Source organism: Haliotis rufescens, unplaced genomic scaffold (genome assembly GCF_023055435.1).
Source record: "Haliotis rufescens isolate VD_foot unplaced genomic scaffold, xgHalRufe1.0.p SCAF_1, whole genome shotgun sequence".
In the NCBI taxonomy this organism is placed as follows: domain Eukaryota; kingdom Metazoa; phylum Mollusca; class Gastropoda; order Lepetellida; family Haliotidae; genus Haliotis; species Haliotis rufescens.
In genome coordinates this window covers 25,200,114-25,221,536 of record NW_025963779.1, presented here as the reverse complement: position 1 = coordinate 25,221,536, position 21,423 = coordinate 25,200,114, and the positions used below count along the sequence as shown (strand labels likewise).

Genomic DNA, 21,423 nt, shown 5'->3' with positions numbered 1-21,423 from the left:
CTGTCGTTTTTGCTGACGTTTTAACGCAGTGCCGTGTTCGCCATACATACCTAGTCTGTCATACAGACCTTGATACAAATATATCCAATACAGCCCATGCAAGTCTATAATGTTTCGCAAGTCTATATTACTGCAGTATCTGAAAATGAAGAGCGTCTCTGGGCTCCTTTTTTATTATATTTTTTATTAAGATAATTAAACAACTGTTTTTTTTCTGTAAGATATTTACATTTCAGAGACTAGATGTTAGTCTAATACATACCCTGAATACAAGCATACTATCAAAGCAAGTCTACACTCCTCATCCCTGTTTCATCCCTGTCTTTCGATTATTGATATAATATTAGTCACATCAGTATCATAACACTCCTCCTCATCGCATAACATTGTTAACAAGATATGTCACGAGACTGGCCAATGCGACCACACACAGTGAGTGTCATTTGATCGAAGTAAACTTGTCGCGTGACCACATAACGAAGTTCAAAACAACAATATCAAACAGCTTAAATATCGAATTAATTGACTGTGTGTCAAATGCAAAATACACCCCCTGTTGTGCAAACAAACACCACTGCTGTCAGTGCCTGACATTATACAAGGGACGTCAAAACACAACACTGACATTCTCATATTCTTACCAAAGTCCTAGTTTCATGCATTGTCTAATTCTAGGTTGGTAGAAGAGATCAGGTCATTGTGCAGGGTACCTCTTTAAACACACTTGTTGTTTGTGACACACCTCTTTCCAATTTGTATAGTTTCAGGGGTAGAAGAGGTCTTCAGCAACCCATGCTTGCGGTAAAAGGCGATTATGCTTGTCGTAAAAGGCGACTAACGGGATCGGATGGTCAGGTTCGCTGACTTGTTTGATGCATGTCATCGATACCAATTGCGTGGATTGATGCTCATGATATTAATCACTGGATTGTCTGGTCCAGACTCGATTATTTACAGACCGCCGTCATATAGCTGGAATATTGCTGGGTGTGGCGTTAAACAACAAACCAACCAATTTGTATATGAGTGAGTGAGTGAGTGAGTTTTATACCGCTTTAAGTCGTGGCGGGGGGACACCAGAAATGGGCTTCACAGTGTACCTATGTTGGCAATCGAGCGCGGGTATTTGGTGTGACTATCCAACTGTTAAGCCAAATGGGCTTCACACATTGTACCCATGTGGGGAATCAAACCCGCTTTAACCACTAGGCTACCCCCACCGTCCCCGGAGAATAATAAACTGCCCACAGAGGATCAGGCAGGGTCCTTTTCAGTTAGTTTTACGCAAAATGTGCACATCAGTTGTTACGTTTATACCTCCATAAACGCAAAATAATATTGAAGTCAGTTCTTAAACCCCCCCCCCCCCCCCTATAATTTGTGATAGGCTCGTTCACATCAATTTGTGGAGCAGCCCATAGATATGTGACGTCATATAAACGAACTGTCTCAACTGATTGAAGTTGACGCCGACTGTGAAATAATGGTAAAAGACCCTCGCCAAAACTCGGAACTAAAAATATCCCGTAAGTCATTGTAGTTATTCCCGAATGAACCCGAAGTTTATCATCACTGTTTCCGATGTAAGCGAGAATGAAGTGAATAATGCCAGACAGAAAAATACTCTCTAAATATAATGATATATATTTCAAATGCTCCTGTGCTTTATTTTCAAAGGTTTTACGCCATGTGTTATGCACATGCTGGACATAAATTGATAATCGTTATCGCGTGCTAATTATTTATAATATGTGCATTCGGTACTCCTTATGGGGAATTTACCTTAGATTTAGAGAGTACACGAGAGTCACATGATATTGTTAATGGCGAACGATGGTAAGAATATGAGAATGTCAGTGTTGTGTTTTGACGTCCCTTGTATAATGTCAGGCACTGACAGCAGTGGTGTTTGTTTGCACAACAGGGGGTGTATTTTGCATTTGACACACAGTCAATTAATTCGATATTTTAGCTGTTTGATATTGTTGTTTTGAACTTCGTTATGTGGTCACGCGACAAGTTTACTTCGATCAAATGACACTCACTGTGTGTGGTCGCATTGGCCAGTCTCGTGACATATCTTGTTAACAATGTTATGCGATGAGGAGGAGTGTTATGATGCTGATGTGACTAATATTATATCAATAATCGAAAGACAATAAAAACAACTATACTCCTCACTGCAAATGTTGGGTGTTCTCCTTTCAGCATGTTCAGTCCTAATAGGCCTAGTTATGTTGCAGTATACTTCAAGCTGAAAGGTCTTTAATCTACTGATGGACAGTTGACAGTTTATTGATGCAAACGAAAATGTTATAAATTCATAGATGACATAAATTATTAAGTTGGTCTGAACATTATAAGACCTGTGAAGATTCCGGGATAGAATAGGTCTTCATCAACTCATGCTTGCCGTAAAAGGCGACTAACGGGATCGGGTGGTCAGGCTCGCTGACTTGGTTGATGCCTGTCATCGATCCCAATGGCGTGGATCGATGCTTATGATATCAATCACTGTATTGTCTGGTCCAGACTCGATTATTTACAGACCGCCGTCATATAGCTGGAATATTGCTGAGTTCGGCGTTAAACAACAAACCAACGAACATTATAATGATTATGTCATCCAAATTCCAATATGTATCATCTGGTTCAAGGTTCACATTGAAACAGTTATATACTATCAATGAAGCATGTAAAGTTACTGTCCGCTTCGCTAACAACAGTTTGTAGTTTCAAAATGTTTCAGAATGTTTTATTGTAGATAAATTTCGTTATCAGGTGTACCATTGGAAACTTGTAACAAACAAACTTGCAAATGGAGGCTGGTCAAGAAATAGCATCATAACATTTCAAATTTGATTCCACTCACAAGAACCATACCTGTGACTTACAAGGGAATCCACTACATCACCTTCTCAGAAGTGTTATAAAGATTGCTGTCTGAGAGATCTGAGCATGCATAGATGGTATATTACAGGCCATGGGTTATACAGTGATTTATTGGTTTTGTTTTGAATTTTAGGAATGCTGCATTCCTTTGAAATTAAAAGAGCTCCTTGGGTCCTTAAGGTTTGCTGCAGACTGCTAAAGGTTTTTTTAAAAAAGTGTCCCCCTAAAGCTGTAACTTTTAGCAAATTATTATGACTAATTTTGAACACTGAGTATGTGTATGATATCTGATAATGTTCAGTGTTCTCAATGTTCTTTCCCAGTCTTATGCTGACGACGATACAACAGGGAACTTTGTTGGGTCATTCCCAAAGGGTTTCGGTTATGGACCAGATGAAAATGAAGTTGATGGTGTGGCAGCTGCAGCAGAAGAAAAACCAAGGATATTACTGATGGGACTGCGCAGGTAGGATCAGTTCAGAAATCATGGAAATGGCTACGGTGTTACCTTGTGGTTAAGCATATAAAAGTGGTGACCTGTAAATTCAAAGGCTGTTGGTTCCTCTGTCCAGTAGAAATAACGTTTACATTTTGAATTAACCGCCTCCGTGGTCTAGTGGTAGAGGGTCCGCCCGGAGAGCGGAAAGTCCTGGCCGCGTCATACCAAAAGACGTTAAAAGATCGTACTTGTTGTTACCCTGTCTGGCGCTCGACATTAAGCGGTTAATACAAGGACTGGTTGGCTCGGAGTCAGTATACTGTGTCTGAGTGAGGTATTCATGTTAAACTGCGGCATGGTATCTCAGTGAGCTAGCACTATAAATCGGCATCAGTCCGGACTAGTACAAGCAGCCACACAAACACACACACGTACATTCACATCGCTATATGAGTGCAATAATTTTGAACGCAACGTTAAACCCTATTTCCACCTCACCTCACCTCACCTCACCTCACATTTTGAGTTATTATCATTATCTGATCCTTCAGTTATATTTCTTTTGGCCAAAATGTTGGCAATGGATCACATAAAATAAAGATGAATCTCTAATGAAAGTGAAAAAACATGCATGTATTTCAGGGGTAGTCACCATTGGTCAAATCTTAAGAGTCTGCAGCTCTTTTTGGACAGGAATTTTTTGTAAAATAACTAAATTTTTAGAGAACGTTTGTACCTCTGGATTTTCACTACACTCAGACTAACAGACTATGCCTGGATTTACAATTTAAAAAACAACAAAACATCAGTCAGTATGATCATGATGATCTGACAGATGAAGTATTGTACTTGTTGCCTATAGGGTGAATTATCTTCTCATTGACCTAATACAATTTGATCATAATATGCCGACATTATCTAAGTGGGCCACGTGTTGTCAAGAAGCTGACAATCCAAATCAGTGTTAAAAATTTGCACTAGTCCTGGAGTCCTTACCAATCTGCCCAATAGTAAAGTATCAAAAGGACCAGTAGAAATTTGCCATTTTTAAGGATTAGCCTATATGTTATCATTATAAGGACTAGTGGACTAAAAAAGTTAGTTTCTACTGCCGCCAATGTTTGGATGGTGGGTTGGGTGGAAAATAGAACTCTTTAATCTTTTATAAGGGAAATGAACAGCGACATTTGTCAGCGTTTGCAGCGTTAGAAATTGGCACTAGTCCTGTAGTCCTTACCAAACTGCTCAATAGTTAAGGTATCCAAAGGACTAGTAGAAATTTGTCCTTTACAAGGGTTTTACTACATGTTATCATTATAAGGACTAGTGGACTAAAACTGTTAGTTTCTATCGCTGGTTTGGTAAATTTATTGAACTGACCCTGTTGGTTTCTTCGACAGGCATATATGATTTATTAAAACCCTTGAACATGTCATTATGGTAATGGTTTGTGTTGCTGATGCCACCTTTCTTTTATTATCTGTAACTCACACTTGTAAAGTTCTTATCTTACCTGCCATGTCTATTAGCAGTGATTAGTTTCATGTGTATGATCACAATGAATTTGAAAGGACCTGTCACTGTGGTGACTTATTACAGCTCTTGCAATGCTTACATTTCTACCTATTTTTTCACAAATGTCAACTATGAGTTTATCGTATACAAGTTTGAAAGCTTGCAGTATCACCGGAGAAAGTTGACTTACAGATTTCAGCTTCGTATTCCTTCCACATGTTCTGTATGAAGTCCATAAGTCAACACTGACTTCATGTACCATTTTGAACCTCACAAACATGTGCAAATAGATCTGGATGATTTGCATCTCAACATGCCCAATGAATTGATGACAAAAAATTAAATATTAAAATGATTTTTTGGAAACGAAGACATACTGGTATTAATCATGTTAATCATTTACATTGGTATATAAACATGATGAAATACAATAAACATATTATTCCTTATTATTATAGTCTCTATTCATTTTAATCATGATAGCATGTTCTATTGTTTTGTATTACCATTGGGAAAGTAAGGAACTAACCTGACAACTCTGTTTGTCATTGCAGGAGTGGCAAGTCTTCCATTCAGAAAGTTGTCTTTCACAAAGTGTCCCCCAATGAAACATTGTTTCTGGAGAGTACCAACAAGATTGTCAAAGATGGTGAGTTTTAGTTTGCATATGGTGTATGGTTATGAACTTGGTAAACTCAGAGAGACGAACATTTGTGAAAAAGTAATAATTTACCATTAATTTCACGTTCATAATCATGGTCATTTTTAAACTTATCCTGTCTCACACTATGCATTTCTTCTTCCCTCTTTCCCTCTGCCTAAATACCCCTCGCATCACCATCGTCACCAGCGAAACAAATGAGTCACGCACAACAATCCCGTACAACAATCCCGTGCTCCATGACCTAAACAGTCTGATCATCGTACACCCTATGCCACATCATATTCTCTCACTCATCACAACCGTGTGAGACATGTTTGAGTAGTAGAGAATAGATTTTTGTGTTTTTTCTAAGAGAGTTTCCTCTTCATTACCTCTATTTTTATGCCTTTGAAAGGATCAGAATAAACGCCCAAGGCTTGCAAGAAGTGATGCCAAGTCTTTTCACCTTGTGATCCACATGAACTATTTGCTGCTACTGTCAGGGAGTTTGTTAATCTAGTCACCGCTGTTCCTATTGTGCTCACCTATCAGAAGAAACTTTTACTAATTATTTATGTAAATGCCAGAAATGTTCCGTTGATCATAGATCAAGATCACAGGATGCTGAACATGGGCCGTCTGCTACCAAGAAGCCTAACTGTGTCACAGCTAAAGCAACTGTCCCTTCCTCTGCCAAGTCAACTGTCAAACAACCACCAAGGTCTACCAACCACCAAGGTCTACCAACACGTCTCTGTCAGATAAAAGACGATGTGGTCTCTGATAGTTTTCTTCATGAAGAAATTCCCGCCAAAACCATCAAGTAAAAGTGCACTGTATGTTACCTACATCGGACAAGCACACTGTTGTGACTATAGACAGTACTAACTGAGGCTTCTAACCCCTTGAAATTCTTCGACCTTCAGCTGAAAATCCCCTTTCTTAGTCCACAGGGCAACACAGTTTGTGAGGCCATTCATCCCGACCAACACCTGTTTGAAGACCTGTAGGCTGGGGAGCTCACCTTCGGGATCTTCAGGTGGCAGGGTGCTCAACAATAGCAGAAACAATCCTCTACATCAACAACCTAGATTTCAAGGCGGTCATCCTGGCCATATCCCATTGGGTGGAAGATCTCCAGGTGTCTCATGATCCAGTCGGACAATATCTCAGTCATCTGGTACATTAACAAAATGGGCTCCACCAATTCAACGTCCCTTGTCTCAGGCGATTGAATTCAAGTTGGTCAACACGCTGGGCATTCAAGTCTGAGCAAGACACATTCCTGGTATAAACAATGTCATAGCGGATTCTCTATCCTGAACGAATCAACCGCCCCCGACAAAGTGGTGTCTATATTGATCTTCCAGTTGATTTGCCGCCTCTACCCTTGCCCAGACATCAACCTCTTTATCTACATGACATCTTCGTGGATGTTCAAGGCCTCCACCATTTTGGTCTGCTGGTCGTGGCACAACAGATAACGAGAGCCCATCAACACAGATAGACGATACTTGCACCTGCTGCGACAGACTCGTACTTCATATCCTGTACATACTAAATAAACGATTGACCTCTTCTTCGTTTATTTTTAGTATTCTTCGGATTCCCAGATTGAGGACTTGTTGAAGATACACATCTGTAGAGACTGCAGTCTTCAACAATGATGTTGGTGTTTCAAATCCTTACCGCTCACCTCTTCCTTGAGCATGTGATGTCTAAGTATTGGTTTGAAGATACTCTTATGGATGTTGTCGATCGTTAACTCTTCTCCTCTGAGCATACTTCAATTCTGTGGGTGTGATTGATACCTTTGGCAAAGCATTAAAAGAAATGCCAAGCTGTTGAGACTTACGTCTTAGAGTGTAAGTGGTGGTTTGTCATGTAACTTATTGCTTGGAGTCCCCTTCTGAATTGGTTAGAGGTTGTGGCAAGATAGGTTCGCTACCTTAAAGCTATGCAGTTGTTCATGAAACAATGCCATACGTGAAGCCACTTAGCACGTGTTACAACTGATTTCATGAGGTCATGTCCAAGTTATGTAATTATTACAGTGTTCTACCAACTCACAAGTCCATGTCTTTTAGATATTAATTGTGCAACAATCTATATGAAGCATGTTTAGCACCAGCTTCCATCTCACAGTTTAAGTCCACTACAGGCGAGGGTATCTACGCCCACCCAATTGCATAGTGTGGGATAGGATAAGTTAAAAATTTGACAATTTTACATTAAATTGTGTATTTATTTACTTATCCTATCTTACACATTATAAGCCTACCCGACCGTCCTCACATCACAGTTACACAAGCCTGTCAGCTCTAAGAAAGAGAATGATGTGGCATGGGGTGTTAGGTGGTCAAACCACTTAGGTCACAGCGCACACGATTGTAGTGCGTTGCCCATTTGTTTAGGTGGTGGCGATGGTGATGCAGGGGTGTACGGGCAAAATGTTTCTAGCAGCTTGAAGACGTTTCCACACAACGATCAAAAGAAGAAGGAAGAAATGCATAGTGTGAGATAGGATAACTTTATGAATATACAATTTAATATAAAATGTTCAATATCTTTTGTCATATCTGTGTTTCAGATGTGTCCAACAGCTCCTTTGTACAGTTCCAGATCTGGGATCTGCCTGGCCACATTGACTTCTTTGATCCAACGTTTGATTCAGAGAACATCTTTGGAGGATGTGGTGCACTAATATTCGTCATAGATGCTCAAGTATGTTAAAATAATAGCAAGATACTGGTACTTCAAATAGCCCCTCAGATTGGACAACTCTTGATCGGTTGAACAGATACTTTATGCTATTCTCGTCGCCTGTGGGGATTCCGTAGCAGAATAAGTCTTACTCATTGTATCATGTGTAGAGAAACTTGTCAATAATTCACCGACGTCTCTTCCTGGGAGTCGTTAACTGATGTTGCATTATGAATGTTTACAATGTTTAACAATGATTTTCATCGAAAATAGATAAAGCCTGCCCCAGTTGTTGATGACTTCTTGTACATCCTTTTTAATTTTGTTTTGGTTGATGTTAATTGATTTTGCATCAAGTAGGACCTGTGCTCTGTTTTCCTCATCAAATTTGAGTTTTTGTATGTAAACGTTTCAGTCCACTGTGTCTCACAAAACCCTGAATATAAAGCCACTAATTCGGATTGGTGGCATGCTGGTGTACTTGGACAGGTAGCACTTGGAGAGGGAAGCAGTGAACATGCATTAAGAAATTTTATAACCCAATAGTATAACAACACTCTGTTTTATTACCCAATGTAGCTTTTTCATACACACGTCTTTACAGATCTTTACAGAGGGGCTGACGGGTAGCCTAGTGGTTAAAGCGTTAGCTCGTCATGCCAAAGAACCCGGGTTCAATTCCTGACATGGGTTCAATGTGTGAAGCCCATTTCTGGTGTCCCCCGCTGTGATATTGAAAGAATATTGCTAAAAGCAGTGTAAAACCATACTCACTCAATGACTCACTCACAGATCTTTTCTTACTGACTGAATGCAGGCATCACATATACATGAATTCTATTACAGTGAATAATGCACAGATGTGCAACATCTTGCGTATGACATTGTAACTTGACATGTATCACTGCTATGCGGCTGTGAGACATGTGACTTACTTGGGGCAGCATTGAACTCGTGCTATTTTGAGGTTACTTTGAACAGCATAGAAGTAGAATAATTTCATCGAAGTCTATTTATAGCTTAATACCCAATAGACTGTACCCAAGAGAGTAAAAATATATTGAATCCCCCAAAACCCAGTGTGAATGATAACATGTGAGTAAATACATAGTAGCTAAAAAAGTTATCTGGACTCCAGTACATTTCCTTTATTGTAGAGTTTCAGATATGAGCTATGGATGATGTTGAGTTTACTGTTTAATACCCTGGTTTGTAGGATGACTACATGGAGGCTCTCTCTAGGCTGCACTCAACAGTGTCCAGAGCCTACAAGATCAACCCCAAGATCAAGTTTGAAGTGTTCATTCATAAAGTTGATGGACTGTCTGATGACCACAAGATTGAGACTCAGCGAGACATTCACCAAAGGGCATCAGACGATCTGCAGGACACGGGGCTAGAGAGTGTCCATCTAAGGTGGGCAATATGTTGGTAGCCTAGTGGTTGAAGTGTTGACTAGTTACAAGATCTGGGTTCAATTCCCTGTATCATGTGTATGTGAATCCTGTTCAGTGTCGTCCACTGTGATAAAGGTGATGCAGAGTAGATCCCAACCTTTTAACGTAACCAAGTCTGAAAGATGTCAGCATTAGTACATGGCAAAGATTTTGATCATAAAACTGATTAGAATGCCAGGGCCCTGTTCCACAAAGCTATCTTAGCGCTACAATGATCGTAAGCCTGTGTCAAAGTATGAGGTTACAGTCACTGTAAAACTAAGATCATTTCGTGGAACTTGGCTCAGGTGTTTTGCATCTTGTTGATGAGGACATGGATGAGGTAATGGATGATTCCCCTTGATGGAGAACACTTCACAAAGCTATAGATATGAACATGATAAGGCATAAGTTCAGGGATAATTCAAGGGTGGGGCCTGGTGCTTTTAGCCCCTAAATTTGAAAAAGGCCCACATTTTCAAATACATTTTAACATTGTGCTGAATGGGCAAGTTTGGGTGTACCTCAGGAATATTTAAAATTTTCACATAAAGGATCCATGTCAGAAAATTCCTGGAGTGAACCCTGTAAGTTAAAGTAAGGTAAACATTTCAGTCATGGTAGATGTGTATTGTCTTCAAACAGAAACCTGTTCTTGTCTTGGACATTTTGGAAGGGGCTCGGGTAGCCAAGTTGTATCATTAGGCATGCTGGAAACCTATGGTCATGGAGCCGGATCTCAGTTCACCCTGATAATGATTTGGTTTGTAAGCTGACGGGTTCCATCAAAGTGGTAAATGTCTTAATACCTGCATCATCTCAGGCTTTCTTCCCAGGGATGAGAATTAGCACTAGCTGCTAGACGTTTTGGTAATGTTAATGGTGTCCTAAGGGCTTGTAGAATTTGGGGGTTATTGCTATATATGTTGTCAATATTGGGATGAGTAGACTTTCTTAGTTAATTTCCATCCCTGCTTCCACATCAAGCTGACATGCCTTGAAACACTGTTCAAAACAGCATTAAGCCACAAATCTTATATATTGGAAATCTTACATCATGTACATAGTTTTGTTGATGATTACAAGTTGCTGCATTCACCAACTCAGTTCTTGTCCTACAGTGTGTCAACTTGTCCTTTGTCTTTCAGCTTTCATCTCACAAGTATCTACGATCATTCAATATTTGAGGCATTCAGCAAAGTTGTACAGAAACTGATTCCTCAGTTACCAGTGTTAGAAAACCTCCTTAATATTCTTATATCAGTAAGTATTGTACTCTTTTATTTATAAGGTAGAATAGTTTGTCAGTACCTCATTCTGGTGCCTTTTAAATGGATCGAGGGATGGGGGTTGGTAGCAACCTCCCTAGCTACCTATGCTGGTCGTAGGAGGTTACTTAATGTATCAGGGGATGGGGTAGCTTAATGGTTAAAGCGTTTGCTCGTCAAGCCGAAGACCTGGGTTTGATTCCCCACATGGGTACAATGTGTGAAGCCTATTTCTGGTGTCATCGGCCGTGATGTTGCTGGAATATTGCTAAAACCATACGCACTCACTCACTCTGTGGCATAAAACAACATTCACTCAGGGCAGGGATAATGACGGTTACTAGTTTGTTAGTCTGAGACTAGAGAAAATCCAGAGGGACTAGTTATTTTCTACCAAAATCTAGCTACTTTACATAATCCACTTTTGCAAATTTAGCTGCAGACTAGTTAGATATGACCTACCACTGCAGGGTCTCACTGTTTGTGGGACCGCCTCCGTGGTCTAGTAGTAGAGCGTCCGCCCGGAGGGAGGAAGCTCCGGGGTTCAATCCCCAGCCGCATCATACCAAACGACGTCAAAAGATGGTACTTATTGTTACCCTGTCTACACTTGGCATGAAGGGCCTAAAACAAGGACTGGTCGGCTCAGAGTTAGTATACTGTATCTGAGTGAGGTATTCATGTTAAACTGCGGCATGGTATCTCAGTGGGCTAGCACTATAAATTGTCATCAGTCCGGCCACACACACACAGCCACACACATTGCTATATAAGTGCAATATTCTTGGATGCGACGTTAAACCCCATATCATCTCACCTCTCACTTTTTGTCAAGACTTCAACATGTTAAATGTCATAGCTTGAGATCATTGTGATAACATGTGAAAATGAGAAGCCCAGGCAATCAGAATCAGTGAAATGGAAACACAATTCAATCTTTATTTACTCTTTCTTTTCAGAACTCAGGGATAGAGAAGGCATTTCTGTTTGATGTTGTCAGTAAAATCTACATAGCCACCGACAGTTCTCCTGTGGACATGCAGTGTTATGAGCTCTGTTGTGATATGATTGATGTCGTCATTGATGTGTCCTGTATATACGGGTAAGTAAAGTCATACCTGTGATGGTAGGAACATGATGCATGTACTGTTGACCAGGTCCACAAGGCTGAAATGACTGAGCTGGGCATCACGATATTACACTTCGCACAAAACACTTTAATATTGTTATGTTTTTTTAACATTCTGTGCACAGGATACAGAGTAGCTAATAGAATGGAATTAATCAACATTTTGGGTTTGGCATATTAACATGATGAATTCCAATGATCAGTATTGTTTATTGGGTGAGGCTGTAAAATTCTTCTCCAGAATGTCAAACAGGCATTTTGTGGCAAACCTTTTTACATAAAAGAAGATGTTTTGCCATGTTTATTGGCTGTTTCTCTCCAAGATTGTGGGTCAGGATATGATCATGTCATGCAAAAACTATCATCATGATCATCATATGTGTCGTGACTTGGGTGTTTCATTTCAGCCCTATTTTTTTTATCCTGAAAGTTGCATGATATGTCCTGAAAATCTCAAGCTTGTTAAAATCAGATCTTTCTGCTTGCTACTGCTACACAAAGATCAATAACTCCATTAAAGGTCTTGCCAGAACGACCATTCAACCGACCAATCAGAGAGTCGTTTACAAGATCATGAAAGTGAAAGTCCAAATTTGTTTTCGAGTCATGTAACCTTGTAAAGGTTAATAACAGTTATGGACTGTAAGACTTTCCACAGTCCTTGGGAAGTACTGTCATTCAATCTGGGCCATGGGTTAGACATGTTAGAATTCCAGATTTTTCTGTTGCTCAAAATATTTTTCAAAGAGTAGTATGGAATGAAAGTTGCCATTTTGAAACTAGTGCCGTAAAGCTCGAGAAAGCTGCTTTCGGATTGGTTAATGCTGACTTCCTGACTTCTGACTTCAAAGGTTGTTTTGACTTGAACTGTAACATGTATAATGGGATGTCACCTGGGCCCACTTGCACAAAGCGATCTTAGGGCTAAGACTATTGTAAGCCTATGTTAAAGTATGGGCATTACGATCATCTTAGCGCTAAGATCGCTTTGTGCAAGTGGGCCCAGATCTTTTTGTATGGGAGCAGTAAGATCTGATTTATTGAGATTATGAAAATCTCTGACTATCAAATTGTTTCATTTTATTACGTTTGAGTTGAAGATTGGTTCCAGGTTGGCTCGGACTGGAACTGCATGCTTGCTATTGACCTGCACTGTGTCAGTCAGTTTCTGTAATCATGACTGTGTTGTACATTTCAGTGTGACGGAAACCGTACTGGCTAGGTAATAAATACGTTATTACATGATCTTATAGTCTTTTATTTATTTTATGATATTATGTTTCAGTGTCACAGACATTGTTTTGTCTCGGTAATCTTTTATATTAAATTCACATTTTGGCTTCTCAATTTCCATTATTTATAGTTTCACAGTTTGCTGAATACTGTCGAATAAAGCACCAACCCAGCCTTCCCTGATTGCCTATTGCTATGCAACATAAGAACACATTGACCACTATTCACATTTATTATTAAAAAATTGACATTATGTACTACAGCTGTGACCAAGAGAGGTACAGATGGTCCATTGGTCTATTGTTGTACAGAGTTGTGTCCCTTGCTATGTCAGGATTCACTGATTATGGGTTCAGGTCTAAGATTTGCACTGTTTATGATCATGATTATCTTTGATCTTTTTGTATAACACCCACAGAAAATGGTAAATGTCCATGACCTTTCCTTCCACATCAAGCTGACATGTGATGGAACTGAAATATCATTCGAAGCAGTTTTATTTTTAAGCCTAATTTACTCTGTGGCCATTACGCACATATAGCTTGAGTATTGCCCAGTGGCGAGTAGAACAACTTACTCTCATACTTTTGCCTTCCCACTGTGACTATGGAACCATTGTATACCACTTCCATGACATACATAGGCCTACCAACTGCTGAATTTGATATGATATGAATGTGTGTATCCAAAAGTTAATTGATAATGAAAATACCACTTTTACATATTATTGATAGAGTTTTATCAGGAATTTGCTGATGACAAGGTAAAAAAATTGCATTGTTCTTTGGCAATCCGGCAACAAGATCATTGACAAAACTACTCTATATGGCCTGAAATTAGGATGTATATCGTTGGCTGCAATATTCTTCCTTGTGGAATATGTATCACAGTGCAGTGAGTCATTGTTCTGTGTTGGCGTTGGTGAAACTGTTGTTGGGTTGGTTCATCTGACCATCAAGGAAAGCATGGAAAGAAGAACTTTGCTAAAAATATTGATATTGGTTTATGACTTGTTCATGTAACCATGGTTACATGCTGTCAAATCTTGAAGCAGCTCCTAACTCTTCTTCAATGGCCAAATTGGGTAGCTTCATGGTTAGAGTGGATGCTTATCACACTGAACCTGGTTGCCTATAGTTTTTGTAGTTATTTTCACAGTTCTTCATCACTGATCATAATAAACATGAAAAAGGGCAGGCATAGTTGAAATTGTGAAGTTTGTATGAAAACCCGAAACATGATAAAAGACGATGGGTTTAAACTGCAAAGTGCACAAATTTGGTAAAGTTGCATTCAGTCTTATCAAAAGAAAATATACCTGTTTGGTTAACAAATGTAAAGATGAATTGTACCAAGAAGTGTCCTGTGCCTCTGATATTTCATTAGAACTCAAACCTCTGTTTAGATTATGATAAAGACATTGTTTAAAAATATGAAACTATATTTCTTCTGCACAGCTTCCTGTCTATGTACACCATGTATGCTTTAACTGCTTGTATTCCCTCTCTTGTGTTACCATGGTTACAGGAGTCCTGTTGATATAACCAATATAAGCATATATACATGTACTTTTGTTGGAACGGATGCTGCTGGTGACTCCCTAGTGTTGACATAAGCAAGATAACAGCATGATAGATACTGGGATAGACAGGACATGTAGAATCTATGATTTAGTCAGTCAGTTGTTAGTCTTGTGCATGTTTCAGAGATTTTCCTATGTGAATAGAGTAATTGGATAGTATGCAGTTATTAAATATTTCAGAAAGATTATATTCAAAGGCTGGTATAATGTGTTGCATCAAAATACACCTGACCTGCCAGTGATCATGATGGAATGTATGGTAACCATGATAACTATGGAATGTATGGTAACCATGATAACTATGGAATGTATGGTAGCCGTGATAAATATGGAATGTATGGTAACCATGATAACTATGGAATGTATGGTAACCATGATAACTATGGAATGTATGGTAACTATGATAACTATGGAATGTATGGTAGCCATGATAACTATGGAATGTATGGTAACCATGATAACTATGGAATGTATGGTAACCATGATAACTATGGAATGTATGGTAACCATGATAACTATGGAATGTATGGTAACCATGATAACTATAGAATGTATGGTAACCATGATAACTAAACTATAGAATGTATAACCATAGTACCACTTTTTTTAGACAAGATTGACTTATGAATTTCAACCATATATTTTCAATGTGATGTTTCGGTCAAGCAAGGTTTAACTGATCAATAAGCACAATAACAAGTACTTTATGAAGGGCACTTTAAGATGGTTCACTAGCAAGGAAGTATCTACGTGTGCAAGTAGACATGTCATGGTCATGTCATTGTCAGTTTCAACTTCCATACCAGAATGCAGGGTATGTGTATTGTACTTTTCAACCCTTTTGTCCTATAACTGCTGCAACTCTCTTTATTTGTATGCCTGATGAAGAAAATGATAAAGATGTAGTGTATCACAGTGTTTAGTATTATACCATGACTACTATTTCAGTATTTGTTAAATGACGTTTAGTTTGCCCAGTAAAGTAGGAGTGTAAAGTTTTTTTATTATTGATATCACAAAACTACTACCGATCCTTCACTGATCATGCCGATTGATAAATGGAAAATCCTTCCTTGAACCTTCCTTCGTCTTTCTTTCATTCTTTTTTTCTATTTTTCTTCTTTTTTTTCTGGGAATTTCCCCTAATCTGAATAGTGATGGAAGTCATTTGCTACTGATACAATTTACAAGTATTGAGGGGAGGGGGTGATTGTGGCCCATTTGCCTAAAGCACTGCAACTTGCTGTGCAGGGTTGCATCCCTTGGTCATGCCAGAAATCCTGGTTTGCCCCAATTATGTTTCTAGATTTGTAAGCATTATACCTATGTTCGTGGGTTTTGCCAAGTGCCTTGGTAAGTGCCTTGCATCACTTTGGGCTTTCCTCCCACATGAGCTGACATGCCGTGATATACATTGCAACTGGAATACTGTTTAAAGCCGCGGTAAACCCAACTCACTCACTTCAGGTATGATCATGAGTCAACATTGGTACTTTCAGTATTCGAGATGATGGAGCCTTTGACAACCAATCAGCAGCCATCATTAAGTTGAACACCAACACCATTTTGTATCTGAGAGAAGTGAACCGGTACCTGGCTCTGGTCTGCATCCTAAGAGAGGACAGCTTTGAGAGACAAGGTGAGGCTGATAACCACAGAATGAGCTTCTCTTTCAGGCAATGAGACCCAGTTGTATGATGTTTGGTAGCGTGGATAGGGAGGTTAGTTTAACATGGTCCACTGGAAGTGTCATGAAATCTCCCTCCCCAGGGAGCCACTAGTTGGTTATTCTGAGACATGTGAAAATCGAGATGGACTAGTTTTCTTCCCAAATCTAGTTATAAAATATAACGCTAGTCTGAAAGACCTGTGAAGATCCGGGTTAGAATATGTTTTCAGCAACCCATGCTTGCCTTAAAAGGCAACTATGCTTGTCGTAAGGGGCGACTAATGGGATTGGGTGATCAGGCTTGCGGACTTAATTGATGCATGTCATTGTATCCCAATTGCATACATGGATGCTCATGATGTCAATCACTGGATTGTCTTGTCCAGGCTTGCCGTCATATAGCTTGAATATTGCAGAGTGTGGTGTTAAACAAACAAAACTAGTCCAAAAATAGCTATAACCAATGGTGTCTACCGCTTTTTGTTAAATAAGTATGTCGTATGATACAATAGACCAAACAGACTTTGGAAGTCTAGGAGCCCCTAAAGTGCAGTCTTTCAGCTCAGTGGGATGAAAGTTTTTACTGCAAAATAAACATGAAACTGAATACATTAACATTAAGATCAGTTGAGCACAGCCTCACTTTCCCTATTGTAAAACAGTTGTGAGTGTTTTTCCTTGACACAGTGTCTGTTGCAGGTATAATCGACTACAACTTCCACTGTTTCCGCCACGCAATACAAGAAGTGTTTGATGTTCGGCAGAAACAGGAGCTTGGCAGTGGGCACCTCAACTCGACAGAACTTGTTCATTCTAACGGCATTGCCAGTAAAATACAGTGATACCATCATTTTGCCTTGACTGAATCAGAGACATTGTGATTTCCATACTGCAGTGCAGAGTGTAGGATGATCTGTTGACACATGTGGAGCTGACGGGAACCAAGCAGAGGGGATATTATACCATGTACAGCTGGTTAATGAATATCCAGAAAATCAATTTTGCTTTCTGTCCCACAAGCTTGTCGGCAGCTGTGGGTAGCGAAATGATGGTCATCTTGTGTGTTAATCTATCAATTAAGTTTGATACAGTGCTATAAGTCCACAACTTGAGAGGCAACTTTCTGCAAGTATATTGCCCTAAACATTACGGTAATGATGTAAATTATGACTTCTGGATCTTGCATGAAGATGTTTATTGAATGTATGATTGTTATTGATATTTTTAGTTGTTTTTCTTATCAATCACATTATTATTAGCTACACCATGCAAAGCCTCTAAGACCCTTAACCCAAAGAAAATATAGACCAGAATTATCTGACATGTTTTTCGGTCTCTTAACACCATGATGGAACTGAATACTTTCAAAGTGACGTTCTACCCAACACGCAAGGGGTGGCTGTCCAGGGCATATGGGATGCTGTAGACATGTTTCGAAACTGTTTCAGTGTAGTACAACAGTTGCAATAGTTTGACAAGTAAGCCTCTTGCAATAGGTCTCCTGGCATTATTTAACATAACAAAGCCTAACACTTCCGCCACGTCCTGGATTCTACAGATTCCTTGTGGCAGTGTTTGTGAGTTAAGGAACCTCTTCCCATTGTCTGATATGAATTTATGAGCATTCTCTGAGTGAATGTCTACAGTCAAGGTATACCTGAGTAAAAGTAAATACATGTAATCAAAAGTATTTTTTTCATTCTCGTACGCCTATCGATACAATCGACAGTGTAGTGGTGCATCAGTGTTGGCTGTTAATATTTAACCTGTTATCATTGTGTTGCCATTGGGCAATGGACAAATGCAAGCAGCAGGTCGTGTTATCTCTACGCTGCCACAACTTACCCACCCATCTAAACTCTAATGGTTCTTATCTCTGCCAAGCAGCAGGTCATGTTAGCTCTACGCTGCTACAACTTACCCACCCATCTAAACTCTAATGGTTCCTATTTCTACCAAGCAGCATTGTAGCAAGTCGTGAGTTGTAGCAACTGACTATAGTTCCTACTGTCACACTGCTGGGTATGTTGCATACTGACAGAATTACCAACAGAATTAAGCCATAGATGGAAAGTAAATACTTACATTTAGGCCAAAAACATAATTGTGTCAAAGTCAGTGCCAGGGGTTGATTTTGAGAGGTGGTATCTACTACTCAAAAGAAGTTAAAGAGCACCTGTTCTTTCGTACTACTATAGCTATTGGTCATGCCAGTCGGATGTTCTTTAACTTCTTTAGAATAGTATGTTTGATATTGTACGAAAGATGCAGGAGTTTTATATCAATAAAAACTAACATGTATGTTTTCATGAGATCATTCAGATTGAATAGTATAGTTATCATAAAGTCATCAATATGTTGCAGTTGTATTCAGAAATTATTAGGTTTTGTGTAAGCTTATACAGAGATGAATCATGTTTATGTTGGTTGAGGTCTGGAGAAGCTAGCAATGCTTGTCCTGAGTGACAGCCCCCACCGTCAGGTCAGCTCTCTGTGACACTGCATTCCTCATACCTCGTCCTCCATTACCCAGTGTATAATATCTCCATGCTGTGACAGTCAATACCCTGGACACATTGGCCACCATAGCTTGGGTTTCAGTCTAGTTTGAACAACACTACGCTAAAACAGCCGTCCAATCAACTCATGCTTGTTCTGTCATGATTGAATCAAGCAGTAATATCACTGGACTTGTTTTGTTATGTACTGTATTTAATACAACTGGTAACACCTGGTTAAAGGAGGACATCCCACTCCATGTCTTTGAACTCTTCTCCTGCTAAAAGTAGGTTTAGGATTTGTTGCTTTTTTACTTTATCAAGGGTTTGCTCGACAAAACCACATTTTTTAACCTAGGTCTATGCCAAACTTGTTCAGAAGAGTCAATTTGATTGGTTTTTGATTTAAAGCTCATGAGCGGGGAAAATGTGTACTAAGTGATAAAAGAGAGGGAGAAGGCTTCGTCACTGCCCACAAGAAGCTAAAGTGAGGAATGGGTCCATGGCCCTGTTCCACAAAATTATCTAAGTGTTACGATGATCTTAACCCATGTTAGACGATGGGACTGTCATTCACCTAGCTCTACGATGATCGTAAGCCCATGTTAAATGATGGAAGTCACGCCTTAAATCACTTTAAGGAACGAGGCCCGGGGTATTTACAACACATCAGAGATATACTACCCTGGATAAGTGAGGATGTCCTCCTCCACATGGAACCAACCTAAATGTGTTTAGCATACAGAGATCAACACTGTATCAAATATATCATGTGTGTTGATGATGAAGAGGTTTGAAAGATGGTATGATTGTTTCTCATAGGAGTTGTAAAACTGGAGCACATTGATACTGTTCTTGAATATGATAATTAGTGTTAATATTCCTACATGTTGGATGTGGTGAGATGACCCAATCATGCTGACATAACCTCTTGACTACAAAAATATGATTCAAACTGAAAGAGTTGAATTAACTCTGGTCGATTTTTGTGTACCAAATGCAAATTGGTATTACTAGTTATTCTGTGTTTGTGGATCGTTTTGCAGGGTTTGTAATTGCTGTACAAAGGTTGAGACTACACAAGTCTCTGTATACTTTCATAGTACTTGAAACAGCTCACTCTCTCTCTAGATCAACACTGTGCTGTTCAAAACGAATAAGTGCCGTATGTTTTCAGTGCTCTTCATTTTGCACAGTCCAATATTTATGATTTGTGACCCACCAGGAGAAAAGGGACCTTATGGGTGCTAGGATACAATTGTGCTGTGATGTCATAAGGATGTTTATGTGTCAACTTACTTCATGTGTGCGGTCTGTGCGAAAATATCTTATTTTTCTCTTGTTAGTAAGGGGCCAAGTCGTCTAAGGTGCCGCGATTTGCTGTGCAGAGTTGCGTTTCCTGGACACGCCAGAAACCTATGATTGTGGGTTTGAATCCCGGTTCACCCTGATTATGTTTCTAGGTTTGTCAGCACCATACCCGTGCTCGTGGGTTTCACCGAAGTGGTAAACGTCTGAGACCTGCATCACTTGGGGCTTTCCTCCCACATTAAGCTGACACGCCGTGATATAACTGGAATACTGTTAAAAGCGGCGTTAAACCCAACTCACACACTCACTCTTGTTAGTTAGTGATGTAATGAAAACATTATTTCAAAACCTTTCAGCATATCCTGTCTACTTTCAATTCATCAGGCGTTATGTCGGAAAAATGAGTCCAAATATTTAATGTCATGTTTCTCTGTAATAAATATGAATTGAAGCTTGAGAATTATATTTTTGTGTTCCAGGATACTATAGTTTTAAAATATAATGAGAAGTCTAAATGTGACCTTTTACCGATGAAGGTACCTTATCTCCTGGTGGATGTATAGAAGCAAGAGGGTAAGGTTGAAGGGATGCAAATGATACTGATAGAAGACTTGACACATAAAACCTTATCAGAAGTACAATTAATTCCTTCCTGTCTGAGAAGACACCATTTTATATGTTCAGTACACATGCACACATGTTGGTATGCTTCTGTGCAGTCTGTACATCGATCTGATGTTGATGAAACCTTGTAAGTCCAGATATCAGCCGCAGTTGTCGAGATGCCCCAGGTAGTGTGCTGGTCTCAGTCAGTAAACACAGGCCTACTACACAAAGAAGGTGTAGTGCTACTTCTTCCAGTATTGGAGTTCGGATAGTAGCACGGCTCTCACATGGCTTTGTGCAGATGTGCCCTATATGGCAATACAAAGGTGTATTGTTGTATCATGCTAAACCTTTTGTGCCAAACTTGAGTTTGTGTTTGTCAGTAGGGACAGGACACATCATTTTGTCACATATTTATGACAATATTGTGTACAGTTTAACATGTTAAATAGGATGTTAGATTATGTAATAAGTGTACAGATTTCATGTACTGTGCATG

General features: G+C 39.4%; 1 protein-coding gene across 3 annotated transcripts; it reads left to right on the top strand.

Annotated features, from left to right (window-relative positions):
- Window positions 1-1,801: 1,801 nt before the first annotated feature.
- LOC124131683 (ras-related GTP-binding protein C-like) lies at window positions 1,802-20,452 on the top strand. Of its 3 annotated transcripts, none has more exons than XM_046495131.2 (10): window positions 1,802-1,836; window positions 3,216-3,358; window positions 5,401-5,495; window positions 8,080-8,213; window positions 9,409-9,608; window positions 10,777-10,891; window positions 11,856-11,998; window positions 13,311-13,334; window positions 16,340-16,479; window positions 17,209-20,452. In XM_046495131.2, the coding sequence occupies exons 1-10, from the start codon at window positions 1,834-1,836 to the stop codon at window positions 17,349-17,351; spliced, it is 1,140 nt and encodes a 379-aa protein (XP_046351087.1). In that variant the 5' UTR covers window positions 1,802-1,833; the 3' UTR covers window positions 17,352-20,452. The 3 variants fall into 3 exon arrangements, with proteins under 3 accessions (XP_046351087.1, XP_046351086.1, XP_046351088.1); XM_046495130.2 differs by lacking the exon at window positions 13,311-13,334 and adding an exon at window positions 13,224-13,247; XM_046495132.2 differs by lacking the exon at window positions 13,311-13,334.
- Window positions 20,453-21,423: the final 971 nt, after the last annotated feature.